Source organism: Stegodyphus dumicola, chromosome 5, assembly GCF_044657685.1.
Source record: "Stegodyphus dumicola isolate Sdum_Otavi_A_Nest chromosome 5, ASM4465768v1".
NCBI lineage: Eukaryota > Metazoa > Arthropoda > Arachnida > Araneae > Eresidae > Stegodyphus > Stegodyphus dumicola.
In genome coordinates, this window is record NC_140772.1 from 128,018,555 (window position 1) to 128,038,185 (window position 19,631).

At 31.3% G+C, this 19,631-nt stretch overlaps 1 protein-coding gene across 4 annotated transcripts in view; it reads left to right on the plus strand.

Annotated features, from left to right (window-relative positions):
* The window catches only part of CSN3 (COP9 signalosome subunit 3), a 114,972-nt gene that overhangs the window by 25,054 nt on the left and 70,287 nt on the right, over positions 1 to 19,631 (plus strand). For all 4 annotated transcript variants that reach the window (XM_035372719.2, XM_035372720.2, XM_035372721.2 and 1 more), the window contains 3 exons: positions 13,736 to 13,828; positions 15,908 to 15,982; positions 19,003 to 19,107. In XM_035372719.2, coding sequence (XP_035228610.1) covers positions 13,736 to 13,828; positions 15,908 to 15,982; positions 19,003 to 19,107 — 273 coding nt within the window. The remainder of the gene's footprint in view (positions 1 to 13,735; positions 13,829 to 15,907; positions 15,983 to 19,002; positions 19,108 to 19,631) is intronic.

Genomic DNA, 19,631 nt, shown 5'->3' on the forward strand with positions numbered 1-19,631 from the left:
CAACAATTGAATCCAATAGCAACATCTGCACATTGCCAAGAAAAATGTTACGTAAGTGCTACCTTAAAGTCGTGTACGCATGTATACTTACGTGTCAATCGAGTAAAGCCACCTCTGTGCCAACCATACACAGGTCCGCATAAAGTCCTTTCTAGAACGGACAAAACTTTCACAATAGATGTTAACGGTCTGAAATCTACTGTGTCTATAGACCGTGTGAAACCAGCCTATTTGCTTTCGGACTCTAATTTGCCTGAACTGAAAACAAATAAAGACTTAAAGACAGTTCAGCAGAATAAATCTGCAAACGAACTCTCTAAGACACAAACTGTCACCAGATCGGGAAGACATGTTCACTTCCCTAAGAAACTTGCTTCTTACATAACAATTTAAAACATTTTTTTAAAATTCATATCTTAACATATTTCTTGTTATTTCATGTTTATTATATGTGTCAATACCTTGTTATATATTGAATTGCATTTTGATCTTTTTTAATTTTATATTCTAATTTTGTAATCATGTAAAAAATACCCGACAGTACGGATCCTCTAAGATAATTTCATAACCTATGTCGTTCCTTTGAATAGTCATTAAAGGAACTGGGGGGAAACTGTGGTGATGGCGATAAGGAGCGCGCCTTGCGCCCTCCGATAAGTGTGGCAACCCTAGAGGAGAAATTTCTTACGAGTAGCGAGCAGAGCGAAACAGGCAGGCTGTCGGGGAGTGTGCGCGAAGTTCCGAAATAAAGCTTAATTTTTATTGTGCACTATGTCTTGTTAATATTTATATTAATGCAGTAAGAACATAATCTGTGATATGGAATTCGAGGATTGGTGGTAAAACATATAGGAAATCCAACCATATAATGTTCATATTTGGCTCTTTGGCTAATAAGTTTGCCCACCACTGTTCTGGGGTCACATGAAGAGTTTGGTGTATGAGACTCCCGTTTCTTCAGTTGAAGACCTCATCGCTCAAATATCTGTGGCTGGCAAGAGTATATGTGACATGCAAGGAATCTTTCAAAATGTAAGAAACAGGGCTGTGGAGTCGGTAGGGAAAATGACAGACTCCGACTTATGTAACATATACACATGGGTTACAGCTTTTTCTTTTTATTATATAAAAGAAGTAATAGATGCTACAGGATAAAAATTGATGGCATAGTAAATTATTTATATTAATTAACATTTATTATAAAATGGAAAAACTGGCATTAGTTATTTCTAAGGAACAGTATAGCTTCGGCAAGATCTTCTTTGTTGGAGGGCCACAGATCCGATTTGATAATCTTCAGAGCTGAGATGAGTCTTCCACACTAACTTGAGTAGAAGAAAGAGCTGTTATTGTTAGGGCTACTTCTTTTAACTTTTTAGGATAGATTTTTATACATTCTAAAAGAAGTGTCTTGCAAGCTCAATCATATTTCTCTATTTCTTCAAAGGCCATGTAGAAATCTTGTTTGTATTTTTTCATTTTTATATCTAAAGGCTCTTGGTTCTTTATTTTCAATCGCTTTGCCGTAGCCTTTTCAATATTATCCAAAAATATTTCTCAAAATTTAATTCAGCACTGGAAGAGGATGATAGAGACTCAGTTGCAATGTCTGCAGTTTGACTATCCTGATTTGAATTCTCCAATTGTTCAGAGAATAATTTATAGATGGCTTTTCTTTGCCTTTTTAATTTGTTCGTCATCCAAGAAAATTCGGTGTTTTGCATCTACATATATTGAACCCAGCAAGATCTCGTTGTCTAGCAAAATAGTTTCACTTTTCTTCATCGAAGATAACCCTCCATTTTAGAAAGAACAAACATCCCATTCTTCCATTCTCGCCTCTTGCCAGTTCTTTAGATTGCAGCTTGACAATCAGAAGTTGCATCCATTTCAAAGCAGTTTCAAGGCCGACAAACAGTTCACTAGCTGATGATCCCGTGCCTGCTTAACTTCGACATTAAGGTCATCTTCTTCTTTAACACTTTCTTCTCACACGCTTTGAATAAGTTCATCATCATTGAGGATTTGAAACCAAGGGTCTGACGAATCACACATCATCCATTCTGATGTATCCTCAGCACTAACTCCTGAACAACCAGGAACTTTCAAAAGAAAGTTTCTTAATCTATCACGTGACACGTCATCCTCATTTCCGCCTGTTTCTTCCCTTTCCTTTTGAGCTTGATTTTCCTTGGCTCTTTCCTTTCTTTTCCTTCTCTTCAGGTAATTCTAAAAAATTCTGAAAGTGATTCGGATAGTCGGAGTTCAGATAATTGGAGTTGTACTGTATATATTACGATTTGGGAATAATGCAAATTGATGTTGAAGCACACAGTAATAGATGATCCATTTTGAAGAATAAACTTAGACCTGTTGGTGGTGCAGATAGAAGATGGATGTTTAAAAAATAGAAACTTGTGCAGGGTTGCCGCTCAAACGAGAGAATGAAATTCCCTGACTTTTCCAGGTGTGTTTTAAGAAAATTCCAGTCTATCCACGTAATGCACATTAGCTATTCTAAGAGGTAAATTAATTATGTTAACCACTTAAAAACACAAAAATTCACAATTACATATGATTATATATATATATATATATAACATATATTATTACTATAATAGGAGTTTTTTTTTTTTTTTTCCACAGAAGATGCCCAATCTGGATTTAAAAATGTCTTTTTTTGGGCTGACATTTTGCAACTAAAAGAAGAAAGAAATCTATTTAATGATATTTTTAAATAAATTCAGGTATTTTATATTTATTAAGCAGCATACATAAGCAAAAAGTATGTGCATAAATTTCGTGATAGTATGTCATCATACTGCTAGAATTAGTTTCAGGATTATGCCAGAGAAAATTTCCTGAAATTTGAAAGTATTATTTACTAATAATAAATCATTTTAGAGGAAAGAAGCAACATTAAATGATATGGGTAACATAAAATAACTTAAAAATTGAATTAGAATAATCAATGATATTTTAGCGAATATCGATATTAAAAGGTTGGCCTGGTTGACTAATTACAATTTTTTATTTTACTGCAAAATGACAAATAAGGCATTTATTAAAAAGAAAAAAAAAAAAGGTTTAAAATATTTTTTGGTAAAATCCTAGTAGTATATGCTAAGGCCTTGGAACGATTTTGAAAATTGTTACCAACACCAAAACTACCCGTTTACTGCTTATCATAATGTCGCCAAATCCCATGTGTACCACAAATGGAGGTTAGAATAGAATACATGAACTTCCATGGTAGTGTATACTAGAATTAAACTGATTTTGTTTTATACGAAAATATGTATTTTCGTTAGTTAAACACGCACTGCACATACGCATGCGAGTCTCTCGATTCTCGACTTTGCTGGAAATCAAAGTTACTGGAAACTTGCTTTGCCTTTCTAAAAAACAATCTGATTGGAGCTGCGAAAATTGGTTCTATGCCAGTTGCTCAAATGACGCTCACGCAATACATAATTCGCCAAGAAATTGATCGCTTCCAACGTCAGTGCAAAACTCGCTTTTTTGGGGGGGGGATCACCGTATGAAATTCCCTGACTTTTCCAGATTTTGACTAAAATATTTAAATTCTCTGAATTTTTCGGTCAATTTTCAAATTCCCTGACTTTTTCCGGTTTTCCAGGTAGCGTGGCAACCCTACTTGCAGCCATGGCAAATTTTAAATATTCATTTTATTTTAGTTAAACAGTTTGAGGCTTCAAATAAATTGTCATGCAAGTCATGCCTGTTCCAGAATGTAACAATTACATTTTTGATATTATTTGCTATAAGAAGTGAGCAACACGACAGATGTCTGCCTAGGCCAAGGTACAGAAAATAAGTGCTCTGTGTTCAGGATGAAATCAAAATTCAGAATGATTTAGTTTTGGTTTCAACGCATTCGACTGGACAATTAGTAAATGTGCTATTTATTAATTATCCAGCCAGTAAAATTACTATTGGCTGTTTGAATTTTAGCTTCCGTTATGTCATCAGCATAAAGTGACCACATTTTCATTGAGACAAAGCGGAGACAAATAGAATGAATTTAGAATTTTAATTTATTTATGAAAGCAGACCAATAATTCAAAAAAATATATTTTACTGTATATATTCATATACTTGTCTATAATTATACAAAACTATATTTATTATTAACTATTGGTAACTATAAAAATATTTGTAAAAGCAATAATTTGAATACAGTCAAAAGTCGTTAATTCGGACACCCATAATTCGGAATGATCTATAATCCGGACATCAAAACTAAAAACTTTCTGCGCATGCGCCGCGTTGACACATGCGCAGAGGCATTCACGCGTGCGCGTAAGACCTTTTACGACTGCGCATATGAGTGTGCGCAAGTGCAGAATACGTTTTTGCGTGCGCATTTTATGTATAATGGACGTATAAGCTAAAATTATCTAATTATCTATTTCAGTTAATGTTGATGATTGCGTTGTTCCTTAATTTTCGAATTGAATCCGGCTTATTATTTTTTGCAGACTGTAAGAGCAATTTTATAAAAGTAAGCTTAAACTTTCGATTATATCAAATAGAATTTCCGATATATATATGTTAATATGTAAAGGATCTAAAGCGAAAGTATGTTTTGAAATCCGAAATCTGTTTATCAATTTCACGCTGCTCGGCGGCGGGCGCGTAATGAATTGGAAGTTGATTTGTCAGCACTATCCGTATCTTCAACGCAGATGTTTTTATTTTATTTGGCTTATAATTCCTTACCAAATGTAGTATTTCATCTCGATATGCTCCGTCTTTGATATGATTTAAAACAAGTTCCTCGTCATTATAATTCGCTTCCGATAGCGAAGAAAAGTGACAGAGGTTATTGAAAACAAAAAAATTTCGATTGACAAATTAGTCGGTGTTCTTGACACAGCAATTATAGGACTTGAACGGCGGAACTTTGTAACTGAACAAGAAATTATGTTTGTTTAATAGAATTAAAGAGAAAGTATTATCACATGAAACGAAGCAAAACTTAAACAACTTACATTGAAAGAAATGTTTAATAAAGTAAACAAATAAATATTAAGCTTTTTCTTTTTGCAAATTTTGATACCCTTTAGATCATAATTGTTCTTTATTTCATAAATTACGGTTTCATATTTTTAATTTTAGAATTTCTGCATGCCATCTTACGAGATTTAAACTGATGATCTATAATCTGGAATCGCCGAAGTCCCGACGAGTCCGGATTAACGACTTTTGACTGTATTAGGTTTTTTAATTAATTTAATATTTTATTTTAAAAAATTATAATTTTCTTTCATGGTCATATTTTTTATCCGAGTGAATACTTTACAATGGATTCGGATCATTTATTAAAATGTCGGGAAATTTCTCACTTGAATTGGTCAAATTATATTTTAGGCTTAATACAGATTTTAAAGTTTTAATGTTCAACTGCATTTTTTCAATTGTCCATATTTTATTGATACTAGAAAATACCTTCTGTTGCTGCATTTGTTCCTGGAAGGGAGACCGTGTGTTCTAAAATTTTCAAAATATTTTCATAAGGAATGTTATTCTGTTTAAAGTGAAGGAATAACTCCGCCCATTTTTTGTTTGTTTCCACATTTGCAGACAACCAACATTTAGTTTTTTCATCAGTAACTTAATCTTTTTATCAATGACACTTCATCGAAAAGATCATTTTTGCAAATATTATTTTGCGGAAAATGGTTACAAATATATTAAAAAGATTTTTTCCTTATATTTCCTTAAAATCTCCTTTTTTAATGTCACCCAATGAAAGTTTTTAATATCCTCGAATTGAACTGTCCATTCTTCAAGATATTCTAAGCAGTTGTAAAAATTTCTTTTTTCAGAAAAATCAGGTCGTTTAATGGCACTTTGTGCTTCCAACCTAGTGATGTCCTTTCAAATAACTAAAGGAACATAACAGTTATCAATTCTTTCTCGAAATTTTGTTTTTGAATTATTGATTTCATTTGACACTTCCGTATTTGAAATTTTGTCCCCATCAGTAATTTTCACAGCATTGTGAAATAATGTAGCTTGGTTGTGGATGAACTAAAGCCAAATTTGTGATGTGTCATTTTAAAAAAACTCTGCAATATTCTTGGACATTAACCTTGTGAAAAAGTATGATTTTAATGGTTCGTATATTTTAAAAATATTTTCTACAGCTGGTAAAAGAGCTAGCCATCGTGTTTTGTTGTAACCAATAATTCTTTTATATTAGATTTCTGCGCTTTCACAAAAATCCTTAAAACTTTCAACACGTACAGTATATATATATATATATATATATATATATATATATATATAAATACAAATAAAAGTTTTCAATAGTATTTTCAACATAGTCATGCTGTTTGAATAGTATTGTGCAGAATGTTCGCTGCACAACCTACTCGAATAATTTTTTTGTTCAAATGTTTGTTATATTTCGGAAAAACGTTATTGATGCCTCTTCTAGCGTTTCCACCAAATTTTCGTTAGTGTTATCCTCACAATGTGCAATAACTTTATTGTTCAAATTATTCTTTTTTAAAATAGTACTTATTGAATCAAAAATTATTTGAAGTTTCACCTGGCAGTGAAACAAAGTCTAAAAAGGCTATCACTTCTAGGGACGCGCGCGGGTACGCGGGACAATTCCGAGAAACGAGATTCTAGTAGCGTTGCTTTAAGCAGGAGGCTCCCGAGAAATGTTTCGTCTAGCTAGGAGGAACATGTCCCGGCTAGAGCAGTATTTTAAAACTTTTCCGAAAATGTTCCGTCTCGTATGTTCAACCAATCAGACAAAAGTTCTGCTTCTGAAGGATCACGGGTAACTATCAATATGGCGATGGCTATCACTGTAAAGTCACGGATAGTGGAAATAGAGGCCGATTTAATTATTGCTGTTTTGTTGTAATATAACTGCCTGAGTCATTTTAAAAATGTATATATATTAATTAAATATATAATCATGGAAATTTAAGAGTTCTCAGTATTTTATGAACTTCTTGCAGTTCGGATTTGTTTACAAATTGTTCGTCGCCAGAAGTTCGCCAAATTTGTCGTATTTCGTGCTAATCGTGTATTATCACTGTTATATAATAGAATTTTATTTCTTAAATTTGAGTTGAATAATTTTTTTAATCCGTTTGTATATGCGTAACTTTTCTCCTAATTACTTATCTTTTAAATTGTTAATTGCATAATCAGTGAGACATTTTAAACAACATAAAAGATGCATTAAAAAAGAAAAGCATAGCTTATGTAATAATGAGAATACTCATTAAATTTGTCTATTATTTTCATGTTATTAATGAAATACTTTTTGGATTATAAATACATTAGGAACTATACTTTTATTGTAAATGCTACATATTGAAACATTGGAAATTTATGGATTTATTATTATGCAAGATGAAAAACATTTGTATATACATTTATTAATATAATCTTATTCATTACATTAATACTAATAAATATATATTAACAACTTCTAAACCATCGCATCTCTCTATCTGTATGTAAATATATTACTTTTAGATGTGTATATATATGTATGTATGATTACAAAAATGAACATTGCCAAAAAGTTTATTTTAAGTTACTTTTAATTCATATAACAATCATGTAATTGGCAGCAACTGTAGTCATCAGTTCTTTGCAAATTATTATGGATATGTAATAATCAGTTGGAAAATAATTGATGAGCATTTGAGTACTAAAGAGTGTATACATTCTGTTTTTGGGTTAATTCATAATCATATCATATGTATGATCTACATAATATAAACATGACTAATAAATAATATAAAATGTAACGAAATCACCCTATATGCGGTCAGGTCGTAAATTTGCAATCCCTTTTTTCAGGGGGAGAACTGACAAGGAGGGGACAATCTTGCTCGGGATCTTGAGAAAATGTGGGGGTTGTTTAAACATCTAACTTTTCTACATTCAGTTTTATACAGAGGAAAATACAAATTGAATTCTTCGAATGAATGCAATTTTGTACAATGAAAATGTATTACTTAACGATAAACTGTAAGATAAGTAACATCTTTTTTTAAAGCCATACGTGTAGAAAGACAGATATTTGTTAGACGAATGAATTTGTAGTAAATATTGAGTTTTTCATTTCGAATACTATGTTCCATGTATGTGAAGTAGCTGAGTATGTGAGATAATAGTCATAACCGAATGACTTTCAACCTTTTCACGTCTAAGGACTGTTTTTCAATTACATTGTGGTCGGTGCTTTTTGGTTAATTTTCTAATGACATATAAACAATAATTGTTTTTATTTGAGACTGATGAATAAAATAACGCAAACTAGACTGCAGAAAATTCTTCAAAATGAATTTAAATAATACTGAATACATTATTGATGCACTTTTGGGTTTTATATGTAGTAGTATTAACTACTACTATAATCCTTAAATGGAATCCTTAAATTATATATATCTATGTATAGGTATATATAAATGGAACCAAACATAGAACAAGGTATAAAATATCAAAGAAAAATATCTTTATTATACAATGTTCATTACCATACGTATATTTACGTAATATCAATATAAATAGTTAGTTAGGTTTCGTACATATATAATTTATTTTTATATTTTGTATTTTTTGTATTAGATTCAGTATCGTACAGCCTGAGTAAAAACTTTAAGGCCAGTAAAATTTTTTGAGAAAATGTAAAATGAAATAAAAGAGATTCAAGTAATATTAATTATTAAAGTTCATTGATAAGAAATAAATGCTATAAGCATAATTTGTAAACCCATAATTATGAGAAACGTGTGGTTATTTACAAAGTTAGTATTTCTGCCTGAGTAAAAACTTTAAGGCCACCAGTCATTTTTTTAAAAATAAATATAATATAATCAAGTAATTACCATTGCAACTACTAGCTTGTGACAACGCTGCAATTTTCATATTTGTCATACGTTTCTTCGAAGTATTGATGATCTTTGTGAAGGTGGCGAAAGGTAAGAAGTTAACTGATCGTGAAAGAGGAGAGATCGAAGCTTTGTCTTTAACAGGAATGAGTAGTTGTGCTATTGCGATAAAAGATAGGAAGATCAAAGACTGTAGTCAATTTTTTTTTTTTTTTTAATTGAAAGACAATTATGGTAAAAAGAATACTGGAGGAAGGCCTAAAGCTTTGTCCTCGTGTGATGAAAGAAGAGTTTGCCAACTTGTATCTACTAGAAAGTACTCAACCAGGAAACTGATTCTGACGACAGGTTTAAAAGTTTGTGAAAAACGATTTATAACACAATTAGAAGGTCTGGAAGTTTCACTTATATAGCAAAATTGACTAAGTTACTGCACAGACACAAAATAGAGCGTTTGAACTTTGGCCTGGGACAACCAATGGATAGAAATTATTTTTTCTGACGAAAAAAAAAAATGGAATTTGGATGGACCAGATGGCTGGAATTCCTACTGGCATGATATAAGAAATGAAAAAGAAATATTCTCCAAGCGCCAATTAGGTGGAGGGTCTGTCATGACTTGGGGCTGTTTTGCTTACAATGGTGTGGGCTCAGTTGCATTCGTTTCAGGTAGAAGGAATTCACAAGGATACCAAAATGTCCTAACAAATCATCTTTTGCCAAATGCTGAATGTCTTGCTGGAGAAAATTGGAAATATCAGCAAGACAATGCATCGATCCATTCGAGTAGTTACACAAAAAGTTGGTTCCAAGTCAACAATGTTGAAACTGTGAAATGGCCAGCTAGATCACCTGACCTCAACCCAATCGAGAACCTTTGGGGTGACTTAGCAAGAAGAGTTTATGCAAATGGGAGACATTTTACATCAACAACAGAGCTGAAATCTACTATCGAAGATTAAAGGTATAAAACCGACCCCACCCTTTATCAAAAACTCGTTTCATCCATGAAAACAAGAATATTTGAAATAATTCGAAGAAATGGCTCCTACACAACCTTCTAAGAATTTGTAATTTTTTTATTATATGTTATTTTCTATGTTGGCCTTAAAGTTTTTACTCAGGCTCAAATATTCATCTGTATGTTCTGTAATATTTTCTAATAATAAAATATTTGCAAATTAATTTTTCTACTTTTTTTCTTTTATTTAAGCTCAATAATTATCCATCAAATGGTATTTTAATTCCTCAGTTTAAATGTTTCCATTTTCTCAAACATTTTTACTGGCCTTAAAGTTTTTACTCAGGCTTTATACGTATCTGAAGTTAAATTTTACTTGTTCTCTTTTTGGGTTACGACTTTAAGTGAGAAAGAATTGTTAAGGCCTTCATAGAGTTTACATTATATACAATCAGTTAGGATCCGTTTTTTCCTTTCTTTTAATCATTATATATATTTAAGTACTAGTTGATAAGTATACATAAAATATAGCAGTTTCTTAAGCTACTTATTTATATATCTATTGTTTGGTCTGATTTGTTCGATTATAGCAAAGCATTCAACGGTTATTTACCTAAGGGTAAGGGTGCCTCGTGGAGAACTTTCTAAGCAAAACTGACTCTTATGCACGCTACACGCGAGGAAAACCTCGTAAATGCCAATACAGCCATCCCCGTTAAAATTATTATTTAGAAATGCGCTTATAATGGTTTTTATATTTATGAAAGATACCTCCCGTTTACTCAGGCTCACTGTATTCAAGTCGATAGGACCAATTGAATGGAAAGATTGATTTGTTAATTCATTTCCAAGTTTCAAATTGAATGAATGGACTCACAAAAAAAAAAAAAAAAAAAAAAAAAAAGGCACTTTAAAATACGGTCACTGAACTACAGTGAGCTATGAAAATTTTAACAAAGGTTTCGTACTTTATCTTATGAAAACAAAATATCAGAATCTAATTAAATGTTTCACTTATTAGAAAAATAGAAAATATAAATATTTGTGAATAAAAAGAAATTGTCTTTAAAAAAATAAAATTTAAATGAAAAAAATAAAAGAATTACAAAATATTGCAGAAATTACATAAAATAGCGAATAAACTTATTCGTCACAAGCTCGCTAAATGTAAAACAGATTGTACAGTCAGAAAGCTCGCCTTGTCACAGAAATATACTGTTCATAGGGTTTAAAGGTTATTCAGACTAACGTGCGAAGTTCAGTGAGTAACATGTATTTTCCTTTGAATGTATAAAGTAGCCAAAAAAAAGGGTGGAGCACTTGACAATTAGATGCAAATTTAACAGATGGATTGAAGGAACCTTACTACAACCTACCACTTTGTGTAAGCATTTTCGTGGATTTCCTTAAGGTATGTAAATATGAGCCCATTTTCCCTAGAAAATTCTCCATGAAATCATGCCTAGCCAACCCTCATATGTTTTGCCATATTCAACACAAAATCATTCTTAAGATGATTAATTAATTAATTTTATGTTAGATGATACAAAGCTTTTCAAAAACTAGGATACTTTCCGTAAACAATTAGTATTAATAAGCGCTGTTCAACTGGAATTGGGTTGGATTATTTGTTTATAGCAGTGATTTTCAGCCAACTTACATGTACCTGTATGTATTGCTCAGAGGGGGGTGGAAGGAAATTCCTGAACGAAAACAATGTAATAATGAAATGTTAATAAACAAATAAATATAGCTTTTCGTATCCTATGTAATTTGTCTCCATTCTGATACCATGTGCATCCTTATACACATTACAGACTTACAGTGAAGAACAGAGAACTCTAGCTCCATTGAAGATTTTATTTCTGATATACTGATACTGAATGAGACCTAAAAACACTTTTCTTTTAAAATATATCTCCCCTTATGATCCCTGACACAGCTGTTTACTTTCCCCTTTCATAATTAACGTCAGTCTCCTGCTCTTGACCGCGTTTGAGCTGTGCATTTATAACATTTGATTACTTAAAACAGTGCACAACTGATTATCACCTTCATGTCTGTTTACATAAGGACTTTCCAATTAAGTGCATGGGCCTACTAGTGGCCAAAGCGTCGTTGAACACTGGTAGTTCTGTCTCAGGTTAGAGTGACGCGAACGGGGTGGCTACATGGGCGTTTTCTTGGTTTTCTCCATTTGTAACTGGTATACGAGCCAGTTTTAAAAAATCTTCTGCAAAGCGTTCCCTCCTGTTTGGCAGATATCCCTTGAGGCTTTGCTGTAATCACATAAAACAAACTCATCATGTGCACCACCTTAATTTCTATAGTTGGTATAATTAATGTGTTTTAAGTATATTACCGAGTGTTCTATGGGACAGTAAACAACTCACATATGTTTGATTGCTCATGTATTCATATGCTTTATTTGATCTTCATTTTGCTAAATAGTATCTGCTGGCTGTGAGGATGTAAATATCAGCCATATAGATTTTTGCCATAGAAGGTCTCTTTTTTTTTTTTTTTTTTTTTTTTTTTTTTTTTGTCTGTTTGTTTGAATGGATAGAACAGTAATATGAGCCATAAAGTTAGTCAAGAAAATGCTTTCACCAGGTCACAAATTTTCCACTGAGCCATCAAATTTTTATTGGAATGCAGACAACAGAAAATACACATTAGTAATGTCTGATAAATAGACTTATCCAGCACACGTTTAAATTATTCTTAGTATAATAGAATTTGGCTATTACTGATGTAATTGATTGCTATAACCAGAAGTGTGTTTATCTGTGACTTGAAGTGCCAGAGTGGAGATCAAAGTGATTAATTTGATAGCAATCACCTTTCTATTATCTTCCATTACTAACAATAAAGTTTAAAACGAAAAGAGTACGAGTGATACAAAACAACACGAAGAAGCAAACGCCACTTTCACCAATCTGAGCGATAACTGATTCTTGTTTGGCTTTCAGCCTCTTTACCAAGTGAAGATGGTAACCTTCTTTCGCCAAAGAGCGTTTCTCAGAGCTGTTCCACCAAATGTTTTGTTTCGGTAACAAATATCATATGTGATAAGGATTTTATATTCAGATTTTAATTCCTGTTTCTGGATCAAAAAGTCTAACAATTGTGGGAAATAATTTTAAATCTTTGTGATTGTAAGCATCATAATATATTGATATAAATGTGCATTTATTTAATTCTTTCTGAAATTGTGAAAACAAATATGGTGAAAAAGCATTACAAATAATTGCTTCGATTTTTGTCCTTGCACATGCAAATTTTTTGTCGTGCAATGTTTTAATCATTTGCGACTTACAATCAATTGATCTGAAACTTTGATTGTAGTTTGTGGTGTGGAAAGCAAATAGCCCTTCAGCTAATGCTAGCTGTTCCTCTGTTAACAATACATATTCCTTGACGAGACATAACAATGATTGAACATCACCGAGTAAATCTAACTCGTTACATCGCCTAATTTAGTTTACTCTGCATGCATTTTATGTGTGTTTTTTTATTTCTTTATATTCACTATAATAATTAATAAATAATAGGTAATATATTTTTACAGTACATTTAAAATATAAAATGCAGATGTTTTCTAAAAGCGGGACTGTCCCGCCAAAATCAGGACATATGGTCACTTTACACCAGCATTATCTAAAAGTCATATGGTGTGGATTAATTTAGAAATGAGGCAGTACAGGAAAAGTTATTATAAGCATTGCTATTTTTAGAACAGAAAAGAGAAATACTCATATTAAAATGGAAAATTAATTGATTAATTTAAGTTATAATTTTGATTTAATTTTTTTTAAATTTAATTTTATGTATATGTGTACTTAATGTTATATGTCTTTCGAATTTCATTTTATTTCAGTACATGAGGGGTATATCTCTTCTTTGTAAAGCTATTCTCAAAATACAGCTTTTTACATCCCAGTTGACATCAATTCATGCAGATTTATGTCAGGTATGTATAAGCAGATCTTTCTCAAAGTTAAATAAAAAATAAATTTACTTTAAAAAATTAATCAAATTATGCTAAAATATGTTCATTTTATTTATATTGTTGTGATATGTTATATTAAAAAACTTGATTTATGTTGGAGAAAGCAATACTAATTTTAGAAAATTAAGATTTGCATTCTCTTATGTGACTTGAATTTCTTCTATTTAAGGGGACATATGACATAAAAATTTTCAAATTTAACACGTTGACTGCCACAATACTTTTCGGATTCCGGTCCGAGAAGCCAAATTGATTTAATCATATTATATTATTAAAAATACTAATTATGATTCATAACAATCATTAAAAAGTTTAAAGGATGTTTTTTTTATAGAAAAAAGGGTCTTACGAATTATCTCGTAGTCAGCTTTTGTTAGTCAAAGCTCTTCACAGAAGCTCACTACGAGTTGATTCATACAGACATGCTTCGACTCGTCGCCTCAAGCGCTAAGCGACTAAGTAGCTCATAGTGGGCAAAAATGGCAAATCAAGAAACTACAAGATAACTCGTGTTGGGTGTCCTGAAGAAGAGTGCTAATGCAAGTTATCTCATGTTGGGCAGTCAATGTGTTAATAATAATGTATCCTACTTATGGAGCAATTTTATTCTTAGGGTGGTGTTACAGAAGTGAAGTTCAGGCATAGATAATATATTTAATTGAATTTAAATGTTCCCATTCGCTGATAAGTCCTTATATTTTTTCATTAATGATCCTTAAAAGTACTTTTTTTCTATGTGCAGAAATGTATACGAACCCTGTATATAGTAAGTGGTACCTGACTAGGCAGATTCTGAATCACCAGATCTTTGCATGGCTGCATCAAAGATTGTTGTATGCTGGATTGGATCTCTTAGAACAAATCAAAGGAATCGTGAATGAACGATGCAGATAACTGAAGTAAAAGAGATGGTGCTTTGTTAGGCTGAAAGGAATCCACACGTCAGCACATGAGCAACCACTACTGACCTTGATGTTACCCAAGCCATCATCTCGCAAATACTTCACTTGAACTACTTGTATTGATACCATGAGCAGCATGTAGAGCAATCACTTCCCACTGATTATGATTTGCAAATGCTGAATGGTACAAGCAGAAGTATGCAATAGAACCCCATTTTCTGGCTACTATCCTGTTCAATGACCAGGCATACTTTAGCAGGGAAGGCATTGCATGAATGCTTTACATTCAGCAACACTTGAATTCAACATTTATTCATGGTGGTCCTTTTCATTGGCTTGCACATTCCCCAGACCTATCTTTTCTGGATTCTTTCTCTGGGATAACTTGAAAAGCCTGGTATACAAAAAACCTGTGGCCATTGATGAAGACCTTGTCATCTGTATTAGCATAGTTAGCGAGATCATTCGTGAGACTCCTGGTATGCTTTAAAAAGTCTGATTCTGTGCTGTGCTGGTTTCAAACTTGTATCATAGCTAGTGTTTGCAACTTCATACACTTACTATGACTTCTGAATATCACAACTGTAAGGATTTGTTGATCATTATTCACATAACTTTCTCTTTCATTGTGTTTTTTTTTTTTTTTTTCTCTGCACACTAGTGTGTGAGGATTGTGTTTCCACGTTCCTTCCATTGCAATGTAATTCTGAATTGTTTTTGAGTAACCTATCCCTCCCTTAGTTTGTACACAGTTAAGTGAAATACCTTGTATGTGTGTGTGTGCATGTATATACATCTTTATATACATACATAATTTTTATAAAGAAATATATCATTTCAAGAATTTTCGTGCATATACATACACATATATAACATTATTAGCAAATGTAAATGTTATGTGAACTATTCAGCATTTTCCCCTTGTTGATTAGTTCTTTGTTCTTATATATTTCATTAATTAATTTTCATTTTGAGTTTAGTTAAAATTAAATATCAATACTATCTCTCATTTTACGTATTACATTAGTATCTATATCTTTTGTAGTTAATCTTTAGTAGCTTGATTGGTATATATCATGATATATTAATGCTATGTTTTGTAGTAAATTGGGACATTATAATACATTTATACTTTCAGCTCTGCTTATTAGCAAAATGTATGAAGCCTGCTCTCCAGTTTTTGGATATTGATATCACAGATATTAGTAAAGAGGTAGGAATTTTGCTTTCTTATATATCTTGGTGTAGGAGGTGTAGCAATCTATTGAAAAGCATACTCTGCTTTTCAGAAATAAAAATGCTGGGACTTATATAAAAATTTTACTTTTAAATTAAAACAACTAGAATGCAACAGCAGTCTCAACATTAAAACTAATGAAAAAAAACAAGTGAGTACATCCAAGTTCACAAGTTCACAGACTCCAAAGTAAATACATTCCTACATGTCATCGGCCAGTCGGCAGCAACCAGGTTAGTTTAGGGTCAATTGGCTTCTGATCAAATTTGCCTGAGGAAAAAGAATAATTAGCTAATAATAGCCACTTTTTTCTAATGCAAAGTTAAAAAAAAAAAAAAAAAAAGGGACTTCTTACAAGCATAGAATTATAATAATTACATATTTCAGTTTTATAAACATGTACATAATACTTATGGAATATTATAAATGGTTACACAAAACTTTTTCAAATGCATAGCAGTTACTGCTTTTGTAAATAAATTCACGTTATTTAATTTACTGTAGATGAACACAAGGTCAAACACCCCATCACTCGCCAGTCTTTTGTTGTTACTGATCAGATCCAAGAGTCCAAGAGCTGTCAATATTTCCAATTGATATTTCATGTCAATGTGCTTAATTCAATTTTTTTCTATGTGTGATCTAGAAAAATCATTAGCAGATTTATTATTACAGTAGATTACAAAAAAAAAAAAAAAAATTACATTCTTTCAAAATGAACTTTAAACATCTTTTGAGATGTTTTTTTATCCACATTAACCAACTCCTTTGCAGCTTCTGATAAGGCGATATATTCTGCCTCCATGGTGTATAACTGCTTATATAACCATGGTGTTTATAATGCTTTCTTATTTATAAGTTTTCCAAATTAACAGTACTTTATCTAAATATAATATGAATACACCCAATGTGCACGTGGTCATCCGTATTACTTCCATAATTAGCATGTGAATAAAAATATACACTTAGATGTTTAATCCTTGATAAGTTAAACTTGTATGATTTAGAACTATTGAGATAGCCAAGAAATTTCAATAATGCCTAACTCCAGGTTCTAAAATTGGGATAAGATATTTACTGCATATGCAATATCAGGCCTAGTTCTGTTAGCTACAAAAACTAAATATCCCAATAGATTTTGAATAAGTAATTTTTGCATTTCATCAACTTCTGCACTTGTAGATGGACAATCTAATTTTATAAGAATAGTGCCGTTAGCTATGAAAAGTGAAGTTATTGGTATCTGAAGGTGTTTAAATTTTTCAAAAATTTCTTCAGTGCACATTTGCTGATGTATGAAGTGTGTTGTTTTGTAAGAATGTAATTCCAAGTAACTTTCTAGTTCTATACTTTAATATAAATATATTTAAATAAACTTGCTCAAGCATGAGATTACTTTATCTATACAATGTTTATCTTTACTAAAAATTGCAGTGTCATCTACATATAATGAGATAATTACATTAAGGCTCTTATAAACACAATTACACCATAGTATGTTTAGCCCATAGCTGGCAATTTGCCCAGAAGGGCTATTGATTCCATTTTGGCATTTTGTGTCATTTCACTTTTCAAATTTTTGTCACCAAGTATTAGAGCCATACATTATATTTAAAGAAATTAATTATGAAGAATCTCCACGAATGTATGTATATTTCTCGCACTGTGAAAAAACAACAGTACCTAGGGACATCAAATTTTGAATAACGTATTTCTCCAGAAGTCCAAGTTTGAAATCTGGAATTTGTTTTATTATCGATTTCATGTTTTGTCAAACATTAAAGAATTTGTGATTCCTCAACCTCAAGGATTTTGAAGTGAACAATGGCAATACTGTATAGAAAAAAAATTTTTTTTTTTTTTTTTTTTTATCTCCAGTATGTGGTTTTATTTAGCTTTGCACTGTGTATTGGAAATTTTAAAGATATGCTCTTTTAAAATGTTTTGTGATATTGCTATTTGAATTGAATTTTAATGCTTAAATGCAAAAACACCCTTTTGGGCGTAATATAAAATAAAATTTTAAAGCTTTCAGTTTTTTTTTTTTTTTTTATAATTTTATTATCTTAAAATTTAGTCTTTCTAAAACATTTTCAGATGGATAAAACTATTTACAGCTGCTTTGAAGCACGTCGCGAATGGTCTTGCGTAATAAACACTTTACTTTTCTCATCATAAAGCCTTCTGGCTGGTTTTATTTAGCTTTGCATATAAATATGAATTTTTCAAGTATAAACATACTGGTATTGTAAAAAATGTTCTTATCATTGAAAAATTGATAGCAGCCTCCTTTACTTATATATTCGTTTAACACTGAGCTACTGGGCCCATAACCTTTCCAATCTATTGAAAAACATACTTTGCTCCTCAGAAATAAAAATGTAGAACTTACCTAAAACAAACTTAAGTTTTATTTTACTCATAAATTAAAATTAGTCTGCAACAGCAGCCTCTACATTGAAATCACTGCAAAAGAAAAAGCAAGTGAGTATATCTGAGTTCACAAGCTCCATAGTATAAAAACATCCTGTGAGGTTATCAGCTGATACTATGTCATCAGCCATTCAGTGGCAACCACATTAATTTATCACTGATTGGCTTCTGAACAGATTTGCAAGTAGGGGCGAAAAAGCATTAAGCCAATAATAAAACATCTGCAACAGCAGCCAGAATATGGACTTATTATTTCACAATAATAGCCATGTTTTTGATAGATAATTTATTGGGATAAAGGAAAAAATTCAGCATTTTTTTAACATGTTTAAAACTGAAATAATTATATTTAATTATTAAAGAATCTTTTCTCTAAGAATACTTCTGATAACTAATTTATTAGTTCTTTGACAGTTACTAAATTGAGATTTAATTATATTAGATTTATTAAGGTATCAAATGCATCCTATTATGTGTATTAATGTTTAAAATATTTTTTTAAATTTTCTCTTTTTTTTTTATTTATTTATATTTAATGTTATTTTTCCCAATCCTTTTTACAGAATGGAAACTATGATACTAAGCATTTTCTTCTGTATTTTTATTATGGTGGTATGATATACACAGCCTTAAAAAAATATGATAGAGCTTTGTACTTCTTTGAAGTGGTAAGTAGATATTTATTATTTTATGTTCAGTTTATGCCTAACTGATAAAGTCACAAGTATATTGATTCTTAAATTGTGGTTCACAGATTCCTAAGGGTTTAAGAATTGAGTTTTTAGGATTTTGCAGTTTTCAGTTATTTTTCAAACTATTTTGAAACTATTTTCAAACTATTTTATTTAATTTCACTATGAGAAATGTTATAAAAATACTGTAGAAATTAAACTAAATGTTCAACTGAAATCCAACTGAATGTTCATCATGTGAAAGAGCTTCAACTTCTATAGTTCAAAAGCTGCTGTTTTTTAGTCCAAAGATGCTTTGTCCCTGAAGGACTATTGTTTTTGTTTTGCGATTTTGCCTTGAATCACTATAAATGTACGTTTCACTTTTCAAACTGTTACCACCAAATGTTAGAGTCCTGCATTATATTTGAAGAAATTAAATGCTAGAAAATCTGTATAAATGTATATATATTTCTCGTATTGTGATAAAACAGTGGTACATAGAACCATCAAATTTTGAA